We start from the raw sequence: 19,544 nt of genomic DNA on the forward strand, positions 1-19,544 counted from the left end.
CCCAAATCACCCACCCCTCCCTTCTCTCCCCACTCCAAGGAACTCGCCTGGCTTCCCACAACCCTCCCCGTTTCGATTCCCTGCCCGACCTGTCCTATCTGCTGGGTCCCAGTAAACCTAGCTGACAAATAGCGGCTCCTCCCTGTCTGGGGGGAATGGTGTGCCTGGCGGCTGCAAGGGAACTCTGGTGCTTTGGGTTGGTCACGGGAAAGCATTTACCATCTGCTGCAAGAAGAGTGTCTGTCTGTCTGTCTGTCTGTCTGTCTCTCGCCAGGTGACCCTCCCCCGTTGCTCCTTTATGGGTGCATTTAATAAGGATACTTTACCCTGCCAGGCACCTTCCAGACAAGGACCCTGATGCATTTTAGAGGCGTTAATAAGGAATCTTCATAGCCCCCTTTATGGCATAGATTTTATGAGTCTCATTGTGCAGAGGGGGGAAACTGAGGCACAGAGCGGTGAAGCGACGTGCTCCTGGACTCAGTGAGTCAGTGGCACCCCCTAAAGTAGAACCCAGGAGTCCCAGCTCCCAATCCCCTGTTCTAGCTACTAGACTGCGTTTCCTCCACAGAAGGAGTGACTAGCATAGAGTTCTCCTACCCGGATTTACAGTGTCGGAGCCCCATAGGCTGGTGTCCGGAGAGTCTTGGCATTGCCACTCAAACTAGCTCTCTGCATTTTTCTTCTGAGACACCGAGGAAGGAAGGTGAGTGCTGGCTGCAGCACTGACTGGCCCCGGTTCTCCATTCTCCCTCTTTCCACAGGTTTCTGGTACAGCCCGGAGTGCGACTACGTCCGCCATTGCATCAGCAAATCCCAGGAGATGGTGGAAGGGAAGGTGTGTGTGTCTGCCTTCAAGGGCCAGGTCTACATCCTGGGCAGAGAGTCCCCACGGTCCCTGTACAATGAGGAGCTTGTGAGGTAAGCGGCCAGCTGGTGAACCTCGCCCGCAGTGCATGTATCAGAAGGAGCTGGGGCTCCAGGGGACGCAGCTCTGCCAAGGTGTGTGGGGGGGTCTCTCCTCCGTCCTTTCCTGTCCTGCTGGCTCTTGGCAGGCCTGGATGTTAGTGATGGTGGAGCTGGGTCCTAGCTACAGACTTGAGACCCAGATTCTGAGCTCCCAGGGTGTAGGGATAGTGGGTCCTGGTGTTGTAACGGGCCCGTCTCTGAGATAACAGCAGCCAGTGGGGCTGTGGGTGCCGGGCAGGGGAAAGAAGGATGGGGAAACGCACACTAGCTGCAGCCACACAGGATTGGTGATGGGGCTCCTGTCTTCATGCCCTGCTCTAACTGATGTCCAGGCTTGCTGTTTGGATGGGTCGGGGTGACAATCTGTGCCTGGAGCCTCCCAGTGCAGTCTTGGTGCCTCCAGGGCACCGTGTTACCCAAAGCAGGCTCATACCCCCATAGGCAATTCCCTCCGTTACCCAGAGCCGATCAGCACCTGATGCCTCGGCCATTGAGGTGTCCTTTCCAGGATGCCGCCTGGATCTGCAGGCTGGCACCATGCCCCCCGGGTGGCTGCTCCCTCACTAATGACCGAGCCAGTGTGTTCCTGTAGACACTGTGCTGAGCTCTCCAATGGACCATGCACCCACTCGGCTTCAGTGGGTCACAGGTGGGCAGGGGGTAATATTAATGCCTGTCTCTGAGGAGACACAGGGCGGGGCCTGGGCAATATTGATGCCAGGCTCTGAGGAGACACAGGGCGGGGCCTGGGCAATATTGATGCCAGGCTCTGAGGAGACACAGGGCGGGGCCTGGGCAATATTGATGCCAGGCTCTGAGGAGAAACAGGGTGGGGCCTGGGCAATATTGATGCCAGGCTCTGAGGAGAAACAGGGCGGGGCACGGGCGATATTGATGCCAGTCTCTCCGGGGACGCAGGGCCCCAGGGGCGCTATTGATGCCAGTCTCTGAGGGGGCACACAGGGGTAGGATGGGGTATTCTTGACAGTTGGATACTGTGGCAACGGGCATGTTAGAAACCAGTGGCAGATGGGGAGCTCTTAGCTTTGGTAACAGACCTGCCTGAGTCAGGTGCCTGCATTACAAATCCCTTTAGTCAGCCAGCCTGGCATAGCCCCATGGAGTGCAGAGGCCAGGAGCGAAGCTGGAGGGGCCTTTCCTTTGTGTCCCCCATTTCCCCAGCCCCATCCACTGTTCCCGGGAGGGCGACACTCATTGCACGGCCTTGTTGGCCATGCCATGAGCAAACAAAAGCACTGCGCCAAGGCCTGCAGCTCCCTGAGAGCTCAGCTGGGAAGCTCTTGCCCAATTCCTGCCACCCAGGGCTGCCTCGAGGATAGCTGGGGATCCAGGCTGTGTGGCAGAGGGAGGGGGGACGGGATTGGGGATTTAAAACAAGGCATTTGGGTGGCATATATGGGGCCCCAGGGCCCCCTAGGATGCCATCCGAGTTGGGACTAACATATGCAGCTGCGAGAGGCCCGGCTTTAACTCCCCAGCCATCGTTTCCTCTGTGCCAAGTATAAAATTAAAGCACGAGTTTTGTTTTGAAGTCGATTTTTTTTTTACACTTTTCCTTTGCTTTATGTTGCCGTCTCTCTCTCCCTTCTCCCCCCCCCCCAGCTCCTTTCAATCTCTCTAAACACTTTATAAGCCATAAATACACCCGCATCAGTTTAGAACAGTCAGAGTAAATGTCAAATTATCTTCTCTCTTTCTCTTCTCTGGCATTTTTCCTTCCCTCCCCCTCAAAATCAACAGCTCCTAATAATCCATCCCAACCCTTCATTATGCCTTGCGTTCTCAGTTGTAGAGATTAAATGAATAAAGTAAATTTAAAAAAAAAAAAAGAGGGAAGAGAAAAATAGCGGCTGGAGAGGGGTGGGGCTGAGGGAAAGAGAGAGGGAGAGAAAAGCAGGGGCACTTATTCTCACTGCGTCGTCAAGCGTTTTCCTTTTCTTTTTGATTTCTACATGGCTGGTTTGAAAGCCTTTGAGTGACGGCGTCACAGGAACCCGAGAGAAAGCTGTGAGAGGTAGAACCGCGTGGAAATGCCTCTGCACAGTAGGTAGAAAGTAACGTAATTATAGAGCAGGTCAGAACCACTCGAATGAGCAAAAATAAAAGCACAGAGGTTTTTCTGTAGCCCGTCAGGGGAGGTAAAATCATTGTAAACTCTTTTTTTCTTTAAGGTTTGCAGTTTCTGGAAAATGAGCCGGGTTTTTTGGAGGGGGTGGCAGGAAACAGGAAGCTAGTGGGGTTGGGATTTGTTTTCTTCTTTTCTGCTGTGATTGGAGGTGCTTGGCGGATTTTTAAATTTAATATTGTGGCATAAAGGGGCAAGGATAAAAAAAAATGGGCCAGATCCTGAGCTGGGGTAAGTCAGCGGTGGCCCCATGGGAGCCGATGGGCCAGATCCCCAGCTGGTTTACGTGGACATTGATTCATTGCCTTCATTCGGAGCTTCACCCCTTTGCACCAGGCGAGGGTATGACTGTGTGTCTCCCGAGCCCAGTTTTCAGCCCCAGCTCGGCCAGTCCTTGTGCTGAAATCAACAGGCATTATGGCCGAGTTAGGGCACGAGGGTCAGGTCCCTGTGCTAGGTTGGCACTAGTGAGTTCTGGCGGATACGCAGTTGCACCAGCACCGATGCCGCTGTGCCAGGGAGCGCACTGGTGCACGCGGGGCTGTGGCATCTTTACCACGGTTAGCGAACCCTGCTCGGGGCAGGGCTGGGGGTACAGGGTGGAACCCCCTCTTGCTAGTGCAAGTGCGGCTGATTTCCCAGGGATCCCTGCTGCGGACAAGGCCTTGGGGATGTGCCTGGGGCACGGGGGACCCCAGCCTGGACAAATCTCAGGCTTTGAACCCTGCTGTCATGCTGTCCTACCTCTAGTTTGTAGTGCTGCCCGGTGGGGGTGAGGTGAGGACGCTCTTTGGAAGCTGCCAGTCCCTTCAGCATGAAACCTCCCTGAGTAGCGGTGGGACGGGAATGCCGAGGACTGGATGGGGAGACTGGAACCTGCCAGGCTTGGCTTGCGTTAGAAAGGAAAACAGGAGCACGGTGGGGTGTGTGAGTGTGTGAGAGAGAAGATTGATGGGGAGAGAAAGACTGACGGGGTGGTGGCAGAGGAGAGAGACAGACAGACGGGGCGGAGGAGAGAGACAGACAGACAGGCGGGGCGGTGGCAGAGGAGAGAGACGGGAGAGAGACAGACAGACGGGGTGGAGGAGAGAGACAGACAGACAGGCGGGGCGGTGGCGGAGGAGAGAGACGGGAGAGAGACAGACAGGCGGGGCGGAGGAGAGAGACAGACAGACAGGCGGGGCGGTGGCGGAGGAAAGAGACGGGAGAGAGACAGACAGACGGGGCGGAGGAGAGAGACAGACAGACAGGCAGGGCGGTGGTGGAGGAGAGAGACGGGAGAGAGACAGACAGACGGGGTGGAGGAGAGAGACAGACAGACAGGCGGGGCGGTGGTGGAGGAGACAGACAGGGCAGTGGAGAGGGGAGGGACGGTGGGAAGAGAAGCGGGGGAGAGGGGGCTACAGATCAAGCTGCGGGGATGCAGTCTGGGCAGAGGGGAGGAGTGGTTGGCATTTAGGGCCATGTTGGTAGACAATGAGGATGCTGTTTCTGGTGGTGGGGGACATGGCTCATGGCCGGAGCGTGTAGAGAGGAGACTTCAGAGGAGGAAAAGGCCCCCTACTGTGCCCCCCCACCCTGTTTGGTTAAAAGGGTTGCGTTAGGTAAGGGGCCTCCTGCCAGTCACGTGGCAGAGTAAATTACACCTGTTTTTCAAGAGATGGGGAAGAAAGTTATCAGGGAGGGAGAAGGGAAAGGTTGAGTCGGAGACCTTGGGGCAGCAAACTTTGTGGGGGGTTCCCCCCCCTTTCCCCCTGCTCTATAATTAATTTGAATGTACTCAGCCCAACAAAGGGCCGTATCCTAAGACACCATGATGGGAGGTGCTTTTCGGTGAGCACCCGCCGGAGGGGCAGCACAAGGCAGAGCTCTTTACTCAATTGGATTTGAATTCCCGGGGGGCTGAAGCTGTTCTCTCTTTGGAGCCTCTGTTCCTGGGGATGGATCGTGGAGCACATGGCGGTTGCATTGGTAAATGGTTCAGGGAGCTGCTGCCTCAGAAGGAGGCTCAGGCCTGGACTGGTTTTCCATGGGAGGCTAGGAAGGAGCCAGGGATTACTTGCAGTTCCATTTTACTAATTCCAGAAGACTCCAGAGTTTCCACCTCCAGCAAGACCGTCCAGCAACTCCAGACAGTGCAGGAAAAGTCAGTTTTCAGAGTAGCAGCCGTATTAGCCTGTATTCGCAAAAAGAAAAGAAGGACTTGTGGCACCTTAGAGACTAACAAAGTCAGTGTCCGGGAGGAAGGGGAAGGATTCCCCTCCAGAGGGCTTTCAGAATAACGAGACCTGCTGTATTCTACTGGGTGAGGCCCAGACTAAGGGCCCAGGTTTTCTGCTCACTTGTGCATTGCACGTGCATGGTTACACTCTCGTGCATTGCACGTGCATATAGACATGCTTGGGAGGTGCAAACTTGCATTTACTGTAGGTGTGCTTGTGTATGTCTCTTTCAAGAACAAATCATGTCAAACCAGCCTAAGAGCCTTCTTTAACAGGGTGACCAGCCTTGCGGATGGTGGGGGGAGCAGTAGCTGTGATATATCTCTACTTTAGTAAGGCTTTTAAGACTTTCTCACATGACCTTCTCCTAAGCTGTCACACTCGGGTGCAATCCAGACCAGCGAGCAGTTGTGTCACCGCCTGCCCTGCAACCATGGGTGCCTCGCAGTGCTTTGCTGTGCTAGCTTGCAATTTGGGCTGCTCACAACAGCCTTCCAGCATGCAGGTCACACCTTAAGTGTCTGGACAGCCATAGTCCTTGTCCAGCAGCTCTGACCCCAGGAGCCTGTCAGCAAATGGCTGACCAAATTCTCAGGTCAAATGGCTGATTCCTTTGTCTTAGGTGTGTGAGAGAGAGAGAGAGAGATGCCCTGCTGTCTCGATGATCCTGTTTACTACTTATATGTACATTGAGGGAAACACACATTTCTTCATTTGGGATACGTCTGCCTCAGTTTCCCTGTCTGTCAAGCAGGGCCAATAACATTTCCCCTATCCCACCAGGATGAGGTGATGTTGAACCTGAGCCCTGCGCAGGGCTCACTCCGGAGGGGAATGTTGCCGAGTATCCTTGTTCCAAAGGGGTTCTGTAGTCACCCGGTGGAAGGTGTGTAAAAAACCTGAATCTCAATGGAAGGCCCTTGAATCAGCGAGTTGGTTGCTTTCGCCGTGCTCCATACTCACCGTTCCCCTTGGCACTGCCAGCAAGCCGGGGCGCCTGGCACAGGCGGAAGAGGCCAGGGGTTAAGTCATTAGCTGAAGACCTGGGCTCAATTCCCTGCTCTGCCATAGTCTGTCTCTGTGACCTGGAGGAAGTTGCTCAGCCTCTCGGGGCCTGCACGGTGGGGATGCTAGATTTGCCCTGCAGCCCCGGGGCAGCCGAGCGGGGAACTACATTACAAGTGTGTGAGTTGCGTGTGCTGCGCTGACGGGGACCAGATAAGAACAGCAGATTGAAAATCAGGTCACTTATTTAGGTGTCGACCCTGGCGTTTGGCAGTTTACATCGCTCCCCGGGCGGAGGAGATAAAAGGCAGCCTCGTGAGGTTTGCAGCTCCTCTCTCCGGTTGCATTTGCTGAGCCAGGGGTGTCCTGATGTTTAATGGTCTGTTTTTCTCTCCCCCTCCCCCCTGCTTTTTGCAGTATGAACGTACAAGGTGACTATGAGCCCTCCGATGCTACTGGCTTCATCAACATCAACTCCCTTAGGTTCGTATAGCCCCAGCATGAACATCCCATTTCCAGGTGGGCCCAGCGTGCGGTGAGCTGCTGGAGCAGGCTTGATAGTGTGCTGGAGATCCCTGCAAACGCTGGTGCATGGAGAGCTTCTCTCGCCCATTCCCAGCCAAGAACCTTCCCAGGGAGGCAGGAGAGACATTGGGAGCATAGGTCAAAGATCAGCCAGGGTTTCCCTGGCAGTGGGGTGGCGGTATGTGGCTTGTTCCAGCAAGGTCTATGATCACTCTCCCCGCATGAGCTCCTGGCATATCTGCTCCCCACTAGCTGTCCCCTGAGAGCCCGAGAACAGCCAGTTCCAAAGCCTTAGCCATGTGGGAACTAGTCAGTTCTTGGAGCGCAGGAATGAAAACTGGCTTGTTTCCTCCTTGATCAGGCGCTGGAGAAAGAGCAGCAGCTTGGCTGTGTCACTTTCTGGGCCCCACTCGGCCTCACGTTCACCCTTCCTAGGAGCTGCCCCCCATGTCTCCAATTTTAGGTTTGCAGGAGGCATTTCCTGTGTGGGACTTGCACGTCCTGAGGCCTTGTGCCTGGTGCGCTCACGGCCTTTGGGCTAGCTGTACCAGTGCAAACCCCTCCTGCAGGTACCATTTACCCTGGCACAAGTCACGGCTCTGCCCAGGCAAGCTAATCGGGGCCTGCCCTGGTTTGTATTTGGGGTTAAACCCCCATTAGCTCAACTGGTGCAAACCCTGGTTTGCCCTTGTCTACCTGCAAGGGTTAGCACTGGAACAGACAGACCAACGACTGCTGATGGCCAAGTCAGCCAACACCTTAGAGTCCACTCCGCTCACCACTAGCCAGCGGGGACTGAGGTTGTCTACACTGCCCTTGGCGGCATGACTGCAGCTCAGGTGCGCATACCTGCGCTCGCTTTAATCTAGCTAGCACAGATGAAAATAGCGGGGAAGACGCAGCAGCAGGGGCCGTACAAGCCCGCCTGGTCCCCCTGGGTGTGTATTCAGGTTGCTAGCCCAGGCTGGAGTCTGGGCCACCTCATGTTCACTGGTAGCCTTAGCTCTGCTAGCTACAGCAAAGCTCGCACAGGTAAGCTAAGCCGTGTTGCAATCACCTGTCCAACTGCAGTGCAGACACAGGCTGCTAGAGGTGAGTGAAATGGTCCAATTGCAGTGTAGACAGGGCTTGAGACACACCAGGTGGTGTATGACACCAACCCCCACATCTAATGCCGAGTTAAAAGGGGGTTGGGGCCTGACTTCCTTGGAAGCTGAGCTGCCCTGGCAATCTGTCCCAAGGCAGTAGATGAGACGATGGGCAGGAAGAAAACCACCCGCTCATCGCTACCCCCTCAGTGGTCACTCAAGTGCCTCCAGCCCAATCTGGACCGCATGGCCTGCATGAGCAATTACAGAACATCTCAGGAACAGGAGCCTTGGCTAATTACAGCTTCCTACAGAACCTCCAGTCTCTGTATTTTACTTATCTCCCAGGCCCTGTGAATCCCCTTGAATGCTGTGAAACACACCGTATTTACATAATGGACTCTTTCTTTTTCCATTGCCTGTTAACTGCTTTGTTCTCCACAATAATGCACAATTCCCCCCCCCCCCCCGCCCCGATCAATTAATTACACTAGCGGGCAGGAAAAAAAAATCAAACTGTACAGGCCTTAACAAACGTTTGCTCCGACATCCCCTCATTCCGCCTAAATTAATTGAATCGAAATGCGTGTTATTCCTGTTAATTTACAATTAATTTTTTTTTTAATCTGGTTTACAGGCTAAAGGAATATCATCGTCTTCAGAGCAAGGTCGCCGCAAAGCAGAATGAATAACAATCAATAGCGCACGGGGCTCTCACTCCCCTTTCTAATTTTTCGAAGCGCTCGCACTAATTGTGTTGGTAATTTATAATTGTAACTCGTCTCCCGGAGTCGGCTTGGAGGTGATGGCTTTGTTACAAGGCTTCCGCAGCAAGCGAAATGTAATAAATAAAAAGGGGTCAACCAGGAGAGGAGCGAGAAAAGAAATTAAAACAACCCAGCTTTTTGTTTCTTTACGCCGAGTAGGGTTTTATTATTTGATTGTTGCTGTTTGTTCTTCGTGCACTTAGATGGCCAAACTGTTCCTTGAGCCAGTCTTTGTGAGGTTTGCAGTGGATTAAGTGCCTCTGAAGGACACGCGGTTTTGTCCCAGTGTGTACCTTTTTATTGGAGTGGGAAGGGGGAGAGGGAATGTACCCAAACAATCCACTTACCTGCTTCTTCCTTGGTTGAATGCTAAAAGGCCACCAAGGATGGGGAAGCAAAACTCCCATCACTGCTTCTGATGTTTAAGTCATTAAGGGGATGTCATTGTTTCTCTCTTATCCTCTTGAGTGCCAAAGGGTCAGAATTAGGGTTTGTTTAATTAAAAAAAAAACAAAAAAACTTTTCCTCAATCTGAGCCCAGAAGGAATGTTCTGTTCCGTATGATGATTATTTTTATTTAAATTCCAATTTAAAAGGGAGGTTTTATCTTCCTGGGGGCTGGCGGGTGGTGGTGATGGGGGGGGGGAGGTTGAGATACAATCATTCCCGGGTGCAGCCTTGACATGGCAGCATTGTGCCAGAGCATGAACACCGCTCTCTGGAAGGGGCTGGGGAGAGGGAGGTGAAGCTGAACGAGCCTGCTCTGAAGTGCAAGATAGAAACAAAGACGGGCTTAGATCCAAGGTCCAGCTCATCCACTGCCCTGTCTCTGACAGTGGCCAGGACCAGATGCTTCAGAGGAAGATGTCTGAACCCCACAATAGCAGATGTGGGCCAATCTGCCACCAGCTCATCTTGGGCTCTCATAGTTAGAGTCTGGCTTAAGCTCTGCTGCAGGAGGTTTACTATCCTTGCCAGAATTTTTCATTCACTCTGGCTAGTCTCGGGCTCCATAGAAATGCCCAATCCTTGGCTGAATCTTGTGAAATTCTTGGTGTGCGGGAGGAAGGGACTGTGTGTTGGGCTCCAGCCCAGCTCTCACCATGACCTTCTGGGTGGCTGGATCATAGTAAGTTGCTAGGTAGCTACAGATTTGTCACCATACTGCTGATGTTCACCCAGCTGGGCTGGGCTCACTTGGGTTCTGCCACTCTACACTCTGCCTTGCTGACAGCTCTCTCTCCCTGCGCCTGTATGCGCTACTCTCCTCCAAATCTCCTCCCTGAATGCCTCTGCCATCCCCCTACCATGCCATGCCCCCTGTCAGGAAAAAAAAAAACCTACCATGGCCAGGGCTCCAGGAACAAGCCCTCTTCTTTCCAAGATCCCTCCTTAGAGACCATTCCTTTCATGTGGGCTCCTCCAGAGCTCTCGCTGATCTCACTGGCACCCATTTTCAGCTGCAGTACCTCCTGTTGTGCTGTATGGGCCGGTCAGAGTGAGAATGCAAGGGCTTGATCCTGCCAGGTGCTAAGCACCCTTAGCTCCCCGTGGCATAGGCTTGGAGGCCATGCTACAAGAATGAGATGCTGCAGCGTATGCACGGGTGTTCTCCTACGGATGTGGTTTCCTACAGATGTGGTCTGATACCTCATCACCCACCAGCATTAGAAAAAATCATCGTGCATTGTGGGAAAGCTGGAGCCACCAGCTTTCCAGTGTTGTATAACGTTATTTGCGCAGGTGGATGAATCTTGGACTGTCCTCTCTGGAAATGGTCACTGATCCCTTAAGAGCTTGTTACCAAACAGACTTGGGATGCTGTGAGTAGCCAAAGCACAATGGGACAGTCCAACCCTATTACTCTGGCTTGTATCCTTACAATAAAACACCTCTCCTCCCCCCACACGCCCCATACACACACAATCTGAAAACAATCTGATTTGGTTGTCGGAGCAAAATATGGCTCCAACTTTTGCAGTTCAGGAACATCACCAATGCCCAGTGGACCATCTGAGAATGCATGAAAGAACTCCACAGATTGGTCTTGTCGACGATGGAGAAATGCCCCCATGTTAGAACACACTGAACTACCGGGACGTTAAACATGGCAGTCCTTCTCGCCCCAGACCACTACGTCGTGTTTAACACCGTGTGTGCTACTCCAGGATGTAATTTCCCGGTGTAGCGGACACAGCGAGAGGCAGCCCCAGACTTTAGGGGCACGTTGGGAGCTGATCTCTTTAGAGCAATCTGACCATAAGTGGCACAATGGCAGCTGCTGGGTGCTGAGTGCTTTGGAAAATCTGACCCATGTTGCATTCGAGTTCCATTCAGAGCAGAGCTCTAGAAAGCCTTATTAGCATTGCTATGGCAAATGCTGGCCTGTCCCCTTCAGATGCCTATGTTATCGTCTGACAGCCACACTTAAATCCAAGGCCCCTAACCCCTCAGCACAATGGTGCTCTCCGTGGCTTTGGGGGCTTCAGATAGTGCCGCAGCAGCCTTGATTCCATGCAATTTGGGTGCTAACTGGTTTATGCCACGACACTAGGGTGGGATTAATTTAAGTTGAGAATGGGACACATTGCATAAAACAGCTGTAGATCTTGATCTGAACTCGTGGGAGGGGGAACCAGCTTGGTTCAGACAAAGTCTTGGCTGTTTTCTTTGCTGTTGAAGCCGATCGTATGCTCTGTTGCATTCATTTTGTCACCTTTGGAAGGTCTATGTCGGTGACAGCTTCCTGTTGCAGTTCCCAGCCAGTGGGGCGGTGTGAGGTCGATGCTGTTTAAATGGAGCTTGTGGGGGACTGAGAATCCAAATGTATAACAATAACAATACCCAGCTCTTCTCTGGTGCTTTTCATCACTAGAGCTCAAAGCACTTCACAGTGGAGGTCAGTCTCATTAGCCCCATGAGCCCTTTGCAAGTCCCGTAGGGAAAAAAAAATTCTTCTCCAAGAAGAATTATCTTACAAGTGTAGAACCTAGAGATGGAAAAGACCCAGGAGATGATCTACCCTTCTTCCCCACTAACCAGTGCAGTATTATGCCGTATACAGCATGTCTTCTTGTGCTCTGGTCAGGTAAGTTTACATGTCTCAAGCAAAGGAGCTTCCAGTGTTTCCAATTGGAGACTATCACACCACCGTCTCCATCATCTCCCTGTTGGGAGGCGTTCCTCCTGACAATCCACCCATGACACCTTGATCCACTCTAATTCCTTTACATCCTTGGTGCGTCTGCACATCATGTGGCTGTAAGTAGGCTTCATGTCACAGCAGGTTAGCCAGGCTCTACATACTATCTAGCTCCTTTCATCTTTCTTCCAAAACCCATCCTTCCAGCTGCTGGGATCATTATAGTGCTTGGCTCTGAACTCCCTCCAGTTTGCCAATATCTCTCTGATTTTAGCCAGCCAAGAACTGAGTCTAATAACTCACCAGACCTATATAGAGGAGGACTTGAGCTCCTTGCTCAGTGACTGGATACCTGTGCGTAGGGAGCCCCAACATTTGCACTGGCCTTTGTTTAAGTGCATTGAGATATTTAGGCTGGGTTGGGATTTTTGGATGGAACATGCTAGGTGAGTGCGTAACGTTGTATCTTTCCTTGTTACTATGCTATCACAACATAACTTTGCCCTACCCAGGAGCCCAGGCTGGGAGCACTCACTGAACTGGACCCCATAGAGATCTTTAATGGAGGCCGTTTGGGTTGCTGAGTGTGGTTCAGGGCACAAACATTCAAGGTGGTCCCTTGTGCAAACATCTGCTGGCTTTGTCCCTCCCTCTCTGCCGCACCCCTCCAAGCTCCTAACTACGGGAAAGCCACAGTGCAGGCAGTGGGCCAAATGTGGCTCGTAGGGCTGGCCAGTGCAGCGGTGTGGCTGGGAGGAGTACACAGCTGAGTGTGCAATACTCCGGCTTGAGCTGGGCGGTCTTCAATCCCGTTGAGCCTTGCTCGGGCAGATCTGCAAACTCCATGGCCAGCCGCTCTGCGTTAAAGACAACTGCCGTGGAAAGCTGCTCCCTTTGTCTCCCCGCTGCATGGCTAGTGCTGTCCTCAGCTGGAGAACATTTGGACGCCCTTTACCATAACCTTGCTCTTTTCAGCGCCCTGCCCTGCTTGGAGGGAGCCAGTTAACTCACCCGTCTCTCGTCCGTCCATGTACCTGGAATGGTGGGTGGAGGCCAGCTTCTGAATCCAGGGAGCAGCTCTCTCTCTCCCACCAGTCCAGGGTTTGAGCCTTACAGCTCCTCCAGCCCCCTCCGTCCTGTGAGAGGGGCTTTGGCAGATAGTCCTGCACACGGAAGCCTGAAGAGCTGTGGGTAATTGGCAGCTGACCGGCCTCCCTGTTGGCTCTAAACTCAGGCTGGCCAGGCTGATCTGCACGCATCTCAGGCTAGAGAGAAGGGGTCACCTCAATCGATATCTCATCTGCAGGCTCTCCTAGCGGAAGTGATAGTATATTGGAACATGGTAATGGGTCTCGTCTAGTGGAAAAGGCTAATCTTCCCCAGCTGTACAGGATCTCTGCAGGTGTCCTCCAGCTTTCTCCCTCCCGGCTGCCCCGGGGCCTTGTCGCTCACAGAAGAACAGACATTCTTCTTTAAAGCTGCAGCCGTCCAATTTATTGCCGGCTCCTTCCAGCCGGTGCAGAATGAACCCCCTTGCACCCCTTGTCAGATATGCTGGGCCATCTCCAAGCCACGGCCTGTGGCTGGGGGGCTATTCTGCTTTGGGGGTGCTGCCCCACTAACAGGAGTAAGAAGCTACTATCAGAGAGAAAGCAACCAACCCGTGGGCCTTGCACAGCCAGGAACTGAACGACGCCCAGTTCCCAGGTGGAGGATCCAGGCAGGCGCAGCTGATCCAATGCCCCAGAGCATTACAGTGCAGCCCCCATAGCAGCAATGGGGCTTTGCTGGACAGCCCATCAGCCACCGCAGAGGCCCGAGCGTCTCCTTCAGAAGAATCCCACCAACACTCTTGATTAAGGACCAGCACTGGCCATGGAGCAGCCGAGCGGCTGACGGTGCCACTCCCCACTGGTTATCGGTTAATGCAGACTCGGAGCTAAAGAATGAGGATGATTTTTGTCTGGCCAGTCTAGGTGCACCGTGTCCAGTGGCATAGACCGGGACTGCCTCTCCCAGTACACTGCTGCCCCTAGGGCTACACCTGCTCCTGGCATTGGGAGGAGAATGGGGTTGCTGCCGTGCTCCTGAGCTGACGCGGCTTCTCAGCATCCTCCCCCTCAGCAGCTGGCTGACCCGGAGCCTGTCATCTGCAGAGGGTCCTGTTGTGCGACTGCTGGTGACCAGAAGCATGGTGTTCGCCTTCCTGTGCGCGGCCGGCCTGCTTCGTTTTTTTACCGTGTAAGCAAGTGACACTAACCCGGGACCATAAGAGCCTTCTAAGAGTTCTTGAGCTCCAGCAAATTTCTCAACATGATTGAGTTTTGTTGGAGTAACGTTTTGGCCCAGCTAGAGCTGGCTAGTCTAGTGGTAAGAGCACAGACCTAGGAGTCAGGAGGGTCGGGCTCTGCTTGGGATGCCTTGTGTAACCTTGGCCATGTCACTTTCCCGCTCTGTGCCTCAGTTTCCCCAGCTGTAAAAGAGGGACGGTGATTCTCCCCTGCTTTTCTAAAGTGCTTTGAGATCATGGGATAAAAAAGCCTGCATGAGTGCTGTTAGGTAGAATTGTTATTTAATTGTGACTACCTACTGCAGAACTGACAGAAGTCAGGCAACATCTGTAGAATCTCGACTCGATTGTAAGTAAGCTCTTCAGGGCAGGGACCATGTCATTGTAGGTGTTCCCATAGTGCCTAGCACAGTGACCTCCAGCACTGAGACGGGGCTACCGTAATACAGATCATAATAGCAACCAGTAGTTTTTGGCAAACTTTTTAAAAGTACCTAAGGGGCTTAGGAGCCATTTTTAAAAGTGACTTAGAACATAGGCGCCTAAATCCCATTGACTCTCAGGAGTCCCTTTTGAAAATGGGACTGAGGCACCTACGTCCTTTTGAAATGTTACCCTCCGTCTACTGCACATTGGTTGCATCTGCACTGGGCAACCTGAACGGTTAAGAGGAGACCACGAGACACCCCTGAGCCTTGCGCACAGTTCACGGACCCGCCGCCCGGTGTGGTGATTAAATGTGCTTCCACGAGAGCAAAATTCCCCAGTGGGGTTGGGTGCATTTAGCCAACGGCTTCGCAGGCGATGGGCGTCTTTGTAAACCCCTTAACAAGGTGCCTTTGTCTAAACATTTAACAAGGCTCCCTCTTGCTTCTCCCTGGGAGTTTCCCAAGGCTGGGGCTGGGAGGCCTGAAAGGGACCATTATGCTCTTCCCTGGGACACGCTGCCATGGGCGGCAGAGGGAGAAGGCTGGCTGGGATCAGAAAGACACCAGGGCAGATCTGCACACCCATTACAAAAGGCTGCCCCGAGGGGACAGACAGTCAAAGCTCAGCCGCAGCAAAGAAAGAAACAAGAGGCCTACACAGGAGGCTGGAACGGCAGAGCGGGAAAGTCCATCTGGTCACTCAATAGCAGTGGTCAGTGACCTACTGGTGCTTTGTGAGGGCTTCCTTCTGGCCTGCCCCTCCCCCCACCCCCCAGAAGGGGGAATGAGAGACGTGGTTATGTGCGGGAGGCTGCAGAAGGGACAGGTATGTTTTGTTGGCCTCTGGTAACCGGAGAGTCAGACCCCTGCTGTTACCAGCGCTTCCACCCTCTCAGCTCGCTTACTCTCCGCAGCTCCCATTCTCAGGGCAAATGGGTGCAAGAGGAGGTTGTAGCCCGTGACCTTTGTGGTCACATGAGCTGCCTCCAAGGGGGTTGCTCTCACCTGGCCCGCTTTCCCCCCGCCCTTCTGGCTCCAACCCACATGATTATGGGAAAACCTATAGTGTGGTTTCTTTACGGGTCACTTCAGTGGGGCGGGAAGGGGAGGGGGTGATGAAAACGGGACCAAGCCAGGGCAGGGCAGCTCGCAATGTGTTTGGGGAGGGTGAGCAACCATATGGCCGACATCCCTAATTATAGAACTGTCCGCCCAAAGATCCCAAAGCACCCAGCAAGCTGGATTACGTCGATTGCAACCGAGAACTATCCAGAGCTTCACCCAGAGGCATGGTGGTAAAAAAAGAAGTGGGTGAACTAACCTAACCTAAACTCCCGAGTCCCCAAATGAGAAGGGGGCTTATCTGAGTTTACCCTCAACTACCCCACTAGCTTCCCCCCAGTTCTAGGATGCAACCCCAGCTAGGGTGGCAGGCGTGTAACATTCTGCAGCAACACACCCACTCCATGGACATGAAGAAGCAGATCATGCCCAGCTGAATCTGCAAAGTGAATGTAATTACCTGAGCGGGGCTGCGGCTTGAATACAAGGGGTAGCACCCCTCCTCTGGGGGAAAAGCCCTGGCATCTGGAATGCCCTTGAGTGCTCTGGAGGAGGGGTGGGGGATAGGTATTTCTTTTTACTCCACTGCCACTTAAATAAAATGGACCTTTCTCTGGCTATTCTGGGTGTTTGTTTTGTGTCCAGCGAGGCCAAGGCCATGACATTCATGCTGTTCATCTCCAGGTGCTTTCCTAAACACTCTCCAGAGGGGTCCCACGTCCTGAATGGTTCATGGGGGCGGCCTCGAGAGCCTGGCGTGGCTGGTGAGCTGCAGAAGGAAGCACTGTGAGACCCAAGCACCAGTGGCTTCGAGGGCATTTAGAGAGATGACTCTTTGTCACATTTGTAAACGCACCCAAATGAGCTGGGGGCAGTGGTTGGGGGCTAGCCTAGGACTTGGGAGACCTGGATTTAATTCGCGACAGGCTTCCTGTGTGAGCTTGGGCACGTCACTGAGTCTGTCGGTGCCTCAGTTTCCCAACTGTGCAATGGGGATAACAGCACTGCCCTACCTCCCAGGGATGTTCTGAGGGTAAATACAGTCATGACCGTGAAGTGCTTTGAGATCTACTGATGAAAAGCACCATAGAACAGGTATTATATTCATATTTTCAAAAGTGCTGTAGGCAATTAGGCACCCTCCTCCCTGAAAATCAGTGGGGCCGAGGCTCCTAAGTCATTGGGCGCGTTTGAGAAATTTCCTCTTTGTCTTCCAGTGAATTAGAGTAGGAGCAGCCCTGCCCTGCTGCACCATCCGCCTCACGCCCTGGCTCAGCGGGCCTGTCCCCGTGCTTTACCAGTGCAGCTGGCTGTGTTACCTGGGCATCCGCTGACGGACTGGGAGCCCACGTGCTTGCACGGCAGCATGTAGTGGTGCAAATAAGGGACGTAACCGCAGGATACAACGTTCGTGCTTTTGTTTGGGGGGAATTCTGTGTGTGCCTGCAGCCACGGCTGAGCCAGCCGGGATGACTTTGCCAGATAGGCCAGAATCATCCAGATCCCAGAAACTGGGCATGCTCATTAACTGTTTGGAGCTACCTGGGTGGGACACACCCGGACTCACTCTCCAAGGGTGCAACCAATGGGAACGCCAGGGAAGAAGGAGGAGCATGTAAATAGGAGAGGAGTGGGACCCATTCTCAGCAGTGGTTTGGAGTAATGCAAGGCCTAGAGGGGTTGCTGTAGAGAAAGTGTTCTAGGGGCTTTGGCCGTTGTGTTGGATTGAGACTGCAGGCCCCCTTCCCCGCCCCGGAGAAGGAGATGAGGCCTAGAATTGCTGCTGTCTGATTGCAGACTGATACTGCAAAGACAAAAGGAAAGTTTGAAGGACATTGTGGGACTATTGCTTGTTTTCCCAACTTTAAAGTGCTGCCATGTCCTGCAGAGGGCTTGGACACCATTCACAGAGACTGAGAAGGGGAAATCCCATCCTCCCCAGAGAAGACCCCTAGAGGACTCAGGTATGTGCGGCTGCCTAATTGCATGTTGCCTTGAGATTCCCAGCTGGCCTGTTAAGCTCTCCTATGGCACAAAGGGGATGGGGTAGCAGTCCAGGATCTTGCCCTACATCTGTAAGGTCCTATATCACAAATCACTGCCCATTTCCTGCACGGGCGCAATGCAGCGCCACCCCCTGCTGACACCGAGCTGGTCTCATGTAGCCGCATGGGCCTGCGCATTCATGCCCCAATACAGTATCCCCGTGACCGATTGTGTGCCCTCCTCCTCGTCTCCAAGGAGCTGTTCATCCTCGCTCAGGGTTTCAGACTCCCCTGCAGCTACCCTGGTGGAGAGAGGTTGGAACTCAAGGAAGGATGGTCCTTTCTCCAGGCAGTTGGGTTGGAGAGCCCCTCACACCATGGCTTGCACCTGCTAATGTTAGCTAACGCCGTGCCTTGACACCAGTGCAAGTAACAGGTCTGCAGTAGGAGCTCCCTCCCAGCAGGGAGCTACCTAGGCCAGGTCATCTCCCACACCCCCACCCAGCAACGTTCCTCTAAGAAGACTGTCTACTCCAGTGGTCTCACCAGCCTGGAGGCCTTCCATCCCCCCACGCCTGCAGGAGCCCTCCAGCCTTGCCTCGCTCCCCTGAGCTGGGCTCGCTGCTGACTGTGTTTAGTTAAGAGTGTTTCTTATTTTTTATGAATCAAGCTGAAATGTCAATGTCCCAGGCCTCCCTGCCCCCGACACCATCTGCCTCTCCACCATGCACTAGCACAGCTTCCAACTCCCCTCGCCCCGTCCCCACGGCTGGTCCCTCCCCTGCAGAGGGACCGCAACACAGATTTACTGTCACACGTTAAAACCATGTTTTAGCAGCAGGGTCAGCGTGTCACGGTAGCCCCGCATCGATTTCTTTTTAGCTCCCTTTGGCGAAAGCACTTTGGCCCCAGCCCCTAGGAGTCGTATCCAGCTTCCCAAGCCCTCTCCGCCTTCTATTCCCCATCCTGAGCTCTCCGGGGGCCGCGGGGAGACGGCGAAGGGGAAACCGCCACCAGATATAACTGCTGCTGGCCAGGGTTGAGAAGGTCTAAACCGTGGCTGCTGGGTGAGCTGCCAGCTGTGCTGCTGAACTCCTGACCTCGGCAGGAGATGTGATGCGGCTCCCTGGTTTATCTCAATCAATATTCCCATAAAAAAAAAAAAAGCGGCATGAGGGCAGGTTGAGGGGCTCTCAGAAATCCCACCCTGACCTCTGCTTGTTTGCAAGACGGAACCATAAACTTCTCGATTGTTTTTTTGGTTTTTTTTGGTGCTTGGTTTAGACCGTGTTTCTTTGCAGGGCTCGGCCATGGGAGGCTATGGTGGGGGTGGGGAGGCCCTGATAAGGTCTGCAAGCTTTTGTAGGAGTCTGGAGCACACAGGCCATCAGGTTCTGGACTGGGAAAGCCCTTGAGCTCTGTGGGCTTCAGAGCTCGACTGTCTGCTGTAGACAAAGCTTGGCTCCCACCACCAGCCTGAGATGCCAAGGTGCTGGGTGTCGGCTACGCTCCCTCGCTTTGAAAGTCTAAATACTTTCATGACGCTTATTCGCCACCTGGGGCTGACCTATGCTGGGCTTTCCAATCAGCCTTTGGAGTAAACAGAATGATGTCTGCCTCTGGTGAGGTGCTTCCCCATCACAAAACCCTTAAGTCCTGGTCCCTTATGGAAACGTCTTCTAGAATTTAATAGAACACGGAATCCTTTCTGTAGGTTCTTCGGATCATCCCACAGAATTTAATAGAGACTTCTGTCCAGGGTTTAAATTCTCATAAAGTATTTCCCGGAGTCCCCCGTGGGAGGAGCCAGGCACCAGGACTTCAGCCCTTCGAGGGATGCTGGGACTTCAGCCCCATGAGTTTGAAAATATTTACAGGAGGCTAGCTCCGCTCCGGGCAGTTCTGCCTAGGTTTA

The 19,544-nt window shown here is 53.4% G+C and overlaps 1 protein-coding gene across 2 annotated transcripts in view; it reads left to right on the forward strand.

The window, feature by feature from the left end:
• The window catches only part of ASS1 (argininosuccinate synthase 1), a 79,386-nt gene extending 70,369 nt beyond the window's left edge, over positions 1-9,017 (forward strand). For both annotated transcript variants that reach the window (XM_074974200.1, XM_074974199.1), the window contains exons 14-16: positions 765-921; positions 6,760-6,825; positions 8,593-9,017. In XM_074974200.1, the coding sequence (XP_074830301.1) occupies positions 765-921; positions 6,760-6,825; positions 8,593-8,647 (278 nt within the window). In that variant the 3' untranslated portion in view covers positions 8,648-9,017. The remainder of the gene's footprint in view (positions 1-764; positions 922-6,759; positions 6,826-8,592) is intronic.
• The last annotated feature ends 10,527 nt before the right edge of the window (positions 9,018-19,544 follow it).

This window comes from Natator depressus, chromosome 16 (assembly GCF_965152275.1).
Source record: "Natator depressus isolate rNatDep1 chromosome 16, rNatDep2.hap1, whole genome shotgun sequence".
Taxonomy (NCBI): domain Eukaryota; kingdom Metazoa; phylum Chordata; order Testudines; family Cheloniidae; genus Natator; species Natator depressus.